Source organism: Protobothrops mucrosquamatus, unplaced genomic scaffold (genome assembly GCF_001527695.2).
Source record: "Protobothrops mucrosquamatus isolate PMUCROS unplaced genomic scaffold, P.Mucros_1.0 scaffold2296, whole genome shotgun sequence".
Classification (NCBI taxonomy): domain Eukaryota; kingdom Metazoa; phylum Chordata; class Lepidosauria; order Squamata; family Viperidae; genus Protobothrops; species Protobothrops mucrosquamatus.
In genome coordinates, this window is record NW_015388382.1 from 46,686 (window position 1) to 52,685 (window position 6,000).

Sequence of the window (6,000 nt, forward strand, 5' to 3'; positions counted from 1 at the left end):
TTACTCTCATGATGTATTTAGTTCCAATCTTCTTGACTTCAGCGTACATGAGGCATACAGCTTGAAGTATGCCCAGGTATTTGTAGTGATCTTATTCATCCAGACTCTTGATATTATTTTCATAGGGTAAGTTCATTTCTTCAGTTTTCACTGTTTTCCCCCCTTGATGGTAACCAACAGCTACTGCCGTCCTTGTTGACCCTGGTTATAATTAATCCAATACGGGTTTCTGCAAATTATGTCTCACCATATTGCTTATGAGAGAGACTCTTTATCTGATTCCTATGATGATGATTACTCATCTCTGCATACTATAACAGTAAGATTAGTTACATTGTAGTTACTAATAAGCATCCTGAATTTTTAAACTATGTTGCTTAATAATATTCCACAGGCCTCTAATAGCCACCACATAATTTGTCTCCTCTTGATGGATCCAGCATTTCTTCCTAAACAACAGTAATATGTTTTTCTATTAGAAATAGATATATTCCCAATTATAGCATTGATTTTTTTCCAGTTTTGAATGTAGTACTATTCTCCATAACTGTGAGAGTCTTCCAGATAAATTGTAGCATCTACTTTATGATAGATCTGTAACAAATAGCCATCATATTCACAACCTCTGATTAGGGCATAAAAAGTACATTCACTTTAAGTAACAACTTGTCCTATATTTTATTACCTACTATATCATACATTGATTGCTACAGCTATTAATGTGTTTAACTTCTATTCTGCCACAGCCATCCTTTGATCTAGTCAGAATCATTAAGGAGTTTGATAAATGCAAATTATGATAGATTATTCAGGAATTTATTTGGTTTATACAGTATTTGACTTAGTACCATATATTTCTGGAAGAAATGGAACTGCATGTATTATGCATTTGTGTTTTAAAATGGAGAAAATATTTGGAGCATATACTTAACATAAAACAAATATACAAAATATATTGAATTGCAACATAATGTGGATTTACATTTAGAATTCAGAAAATCTGCAGTATAGTCCTTGTCATCTTGATCTTGCTAATTTCACAGCAAACAGTATCAGCAACAGACATAGCTCATAAAATATATTTATGCTCATTTTTAAAAAAAAGTATTTAAAAAATATGGAATTTCACTTACACAGAAATATTACTACTCTATCATACATAGGTCTAGGACAGCGGTTCTCAACCTATGGGTCGCGACCCCATTTGGGGTTGATCGACCATTTCACGGGGGTCGCCAAGCAAGGCTGTCCGCCATTTTTTTTCCCTTTTCCGGCAGATGCCTTACCTCCCTTGAGCTGGGCCAGCTGGTGGTCGGCCTGCTCCGTCTCTGCAGGGGGCGGAACCACGCATGCGCGGTGCTCCCAGGCAGAGAAAGTCCTCGACTTACGACCGGTTGGGTAGTCCTCGAGTTATGACCGGTTTAGTCCTCGACTTATGACCGGTTTAGTCCTCGATTTACGACTGGTTTAGTCCTCGACTTACGACCGGTTGGGGGTCGCGGCATTAAAAAGGTTGAGAACCACTGGTCTAGGACAACTGGTGCGGCTATCTCACTGCCATCAGCTTGCCGAGTTGCCTCTGCCAACTCACTGCTGCCAAGTTGCTGCAGGACAACTCCACACAGCCAACTTGCTGTGGGACAGCTCTCTGTGGATGGCCAAGAGAGCCGGGCAGGCGAGCAACGGGTGGGCAAAGCACAAAGTGGTGGTGGCAGCTGGAGATTTCCCATTTTCATAACTCTCACCATGCTGCTATTGCTGTTGCCAAGAGGCCAGAGACAGTGACGGATGTGTGTGTGTGTGTGTGTGTGTGAAAATGGGATAATCCTGGCAGCCACTGCCTCCCTGCTGCCCACTGCAGCCCAGAGTTCGGTGGCAGAAGCAGCAGCAATGGTGGGTGGGTGTGAAAATGGGAAGTCCCTGGCAGCTACTGCCGCTCTGCGCTCTGTCCACCCACTCACTTGCCCGCCCGCCCACACGGCTCTCCATCAGCGGAGAGTTATCCTCCAGCGAGTTGGCCATGTGGAGTTGTCCTGCAGGTGATTTGGCAGAGGCGACCTGGTGGTGAGCTGGCAGCTGTGAGTTGTCCCATTCCAGTCACACATATGCATATGACCATTAATTGCAGAACAGCATACCTTCATCTCAATTGACAAGAGATGGTGTGACTACTTTGGCAAAATAACAGCCCACATGCTGGCCACTATCAATTGCTAAAAATACTTCAAGAACAAGTAAAAATACACTATGATTTTCATAATATGAAATATCTTAGAAAAGAAAATACCATTGTCTCCTCCTATACACAAAACATTATAGTATCAACCATAGATATTAGGTTCCTTGTTCTTACACCAAACTATTCCAAGAAAACAATCATTTCCGCCAAAAGAATTGGTGGCAAAGGGCAAGAAGAACAAAGGCTGTGTTTGGTCAGATCTACAGCTTTGTCAGAAATGATCTGAGAAAGCATAATTTTAGGTATGTTTACATAGGCTGAAATTCCGCTGTGGAAGCTTGTCGAATAGTATACAGATCATAGAAAGCAAGCAAAAAACTAAAATAGTATTTAAAAAAGGACACAACTGCAATTCTCAAACAATAAATACTATGTAAGTTTACAGAACTATTTAAGCAGATTTCAGTCTTCATTCATAATAACATCATGCGAGCATATTCCAGAAATAGGAAAGAGGGGGTGCAACACTGAATCCAGTGGCTTTTTTTTTTAATTTGGAGACTAGTAGGCATATATGACACAGAGGCATGTTTTATCAAGTTCAGGTAGTCCTCAAAAAATGAAATCTTCAACTCATGAGCATGCTGTTTTCTTTCAATGTAATATATTTATAACTAAAAAATAGCAAACATCATTTTGCACTGTACTGCTGATGGCTAGAATACAGTAAGAATGTGATCAATACTTCCAAGGAAGGAGGTTATAATTATTAAAAAGATGGTAGTGTACAAAATCTTGATATGCTGATAGTACAACTTGTAGCCAAACCAGATATGATTAAGTTGCAGCCAGCTAAGACCACGCTTATTTCTGGTATAGCAGCAATTGTATGGTTCTCTTCTCTTTGGTTAAAAAAAAAGCAAAGTAACCAAATCCCATGTCTTTCAAGACAGCAAATATTGCAAATCTGGCACAACCTTTGCATGATGATAGTTGCATCTTCAGACTGGGATATTGGGCCTTTTCTGTTTGTTTACAATGTTCATTAGCAAATGAACATATGATGTCAACAAGTCATCCATTTTGTAACCCTTGGAAAAAAAGCAAAAGAATATTTATAGAGATAAACAGCATCTACATATTAATCAAAACAGACAATCAAAAAACTAAAAAAGAAACAAAAATACCAAAACACCTCATTACCAGCAATCAACACCCAGATGAGCAGATTAGCACCAAGATTAACATTAGACCAACAGTCAAAGAAGTAAACAACAGCCCAATCAAGCAACCACCAAGACCACTCCTACCAACATTGACAGGACAAGCCACTAATACATAGAAAGAGAGCAAACCCCACTCCTTACTAGAATTGATATTACCTAGTTTGATAATGAAACGTCTGCATGGTGAAAGAGCACCAAGGACACCACAGTTCAACCCTGAGCTAGAAATATTCTATCGGTAAAGCAATATTAAATCATCCCTTGGATAGAGTTACAAACATTTTTAATAGTTGAAAGAACATCTTTCCCTATCAATCGATGCAAGCATCCTACTTAAAGTGTTATCTTTGCACAAGCCAGATTTACTGTAAAGGCTAGTCATCTAGCTATTCCTCATAGAGTAATAAACTTAAATATCCTAAAACCAAGAGGAATTTACTCTTCTGACAATCTGGCCCAAAAAGAACATTTTTTCCAATAAGACTTTAGGGGAAATAGGAGAAATTGTCTCTTTCAGAATTTTTGTCTATAATGTAGAATAGGGAAATATTTTCCAAGCCTGAAACCAGATGAACTGAAAATTATTGATGGCTACTTTCCAAAGCTAAGATATTGACTGTTGTGGAAAACCTATCTCCCCTCAATCATTGATTATTTCACAAAAAGGAACTAAACTAATTCCCAAAGACACCCCCACAGGAAGGATCTGCTTCAATGTCTAAGTGTCGCTTCTACTTCTCTACAATGATTCACAAATATACTAGCACAGCTTCAGCACTTACATGAAATGCTACCCAAAAGAAACATCGAAAACTGTATATAGGAATGTGATGAATCAAACATTGTTTCTAGGAAATACAATAATAGACTTCCTGCTCCTTCATGAAATATGTTTAGGAAATGTAGAAATCATGTAGGCTGACAAAGTTTTGCTGGCTGGAAATCAGACATCTTTCTTCCTTCCTTTTTAGCAACCAAGGGACTATACAGTTAATCTTTGATTTACAACCACAATTGGGCTCAAAATTTCTGTTGCTAAATAAGACAGTTGTTAAATGAATTATGCCCCACTTTACAATCTTTCCTGCCACAACAGTTAAGTTAGTAACACAGTCATTAAGTGAATCTGGCTCCCCCATATGACCCTGGGAGAATGCAACAGTCATTCTGTAAATACATGCCAGTTGCCAAATATCTGAATTTTGATCACATGACCATGAAAATCCTGCACTGGTCATAAGTGTGAAAAACGGTCATAGGTTTTTTCAGTGCTATTGTAACTTTGAACAGTCACTAAATGAATTGTTGTAAGAATTACTTGTAGCTGGTCAGTTGTGATGCAATAAAATATTGGCTTGTCAGGCCAAATCTCATACATTTCTGGAGGATTGGGGAAAAGTGTACAGCTTACTTAAAGCTTTCATTTTTTTCTGTCCTTTTATACAGAAAATTAGTAGAAATATTCTTCATAATTTGGTGAGATACCATCAAATTTTAGAGCTGAACAATAAAAAAGGACTAAATGCTATACTACATTATTTTCATTCTCCCTCTCTTTAATGCAAGATGTTAACAAACCTGAAAAGTTCTGTTTCTCTTACCAGAAATGTCTCACAAAGAATTCGATTTCCTCGTACCAGGTTCCCTATCGTCATGTGAAAATACGTGCTGCCACTGCTCCAGTTAGAAATTTTATTGAAGGGATAAAGAGCTAAGATCTCCTGTAGGACAACACAAATCATACCTGTAAGACTGCTATAAAATGAAAAGATCAATATTTTTTTTAAGAAAAAGGGACTTGTGGCTATTTGGGGACATCAGATCAGATACTTCTAAGAAGCAATACTTTCATGAGGTTTTTTTCACATTACTCTGCCAACATCTTTTGATTTAAAATGGATATATTTTTAGGGAGAGCTATCCCTAGACCAGAGTCTTCTAATCATGGATTGACCTTCCTCAGTTGTCACTATTACAATTCAGCTTGGAGGTTCCCTTTCACATGACTAACTTCATTTAGCAATAAGTTTATCATTTCTAGCTTCACCAGATCGAAGTACAAAAATTTGTTATGATTGATTTTATTTTTCTGTGAAAGAAAGCATTTTGGAGAGCCAATCTGAGCAGTAATGATTCAGGCTTCAAAAATTGTTTTATCCAGTATATATTCTCAACAGAAATAACAGCAGAACTGATACATTCACAGCCATGGTCAAACAGTATTTACTTGTAAAAGGTTTAGACCAGGGGTAGGCAACCTCAGCTCTTTTATGACTCATGGACTTCAACTCCCAGAATTCCTGAGTCAGCTATGCTGACTCAGGAATTCTGGGAGTTGAAGTCCATGAGTCATAAAAGAGCCGAGGTTGCCTACCCCTGGTTTAGACTGTCTCAATCTCTCACAATTCTTTACCTAAGAAATGCATTTAATTAATTCTAGCATAAATCAATTGTGTGCACCTTTTCCAGATTATAATTAAGGTTTTTAAAAAGATCTCTTACCTTAGTCTTTGAATGTATTATGGAAATCCCTTGCCTGTTGATAGCAATCAATACTATGTCAGGGAAATTTGGTTCTGATGTTTGCTAGTAAAA

The 6,000-nt window shown here is 37.9% G+C and overlaps 1 protein-coding gene across 1 annotated transcript in view; it reads right to left on the reverse strand.

Annotated features, from left to right (window-relative positions):
* Nucleotides 1-2,728: 2,728 nt before the first annotated feature.
* The window catches only part of MYO7B (myosin VIIB), a 60,675-nt gene continuing 57,403 nt past the window's right edge, over nucleotides 2,729-6,000 (reverse strand). The window contains exons 45-47 of the mRNA XM_029285820.1: nucleotides 5,908-5,991; nucleotides 5,007-5,126; nucleotides 2,729-3,270 (exon numbers count right to left, since the gene is read on the reverse strand). Coding sequence (XP_029141653.1) covers nucleotides 3,181-3,270; nucleotides 5,007-5,126; nucleotides 5,908-5,991 — 294 coding nt within the window. The 3' untranslated portion in view covers nucleotides 2,729-3,180. The remainder of the gene's footprint in view (nucleotides 3,271-5,006; nucleotides 5,127-5,907; nucleotides 5,992-6,000) is intronic.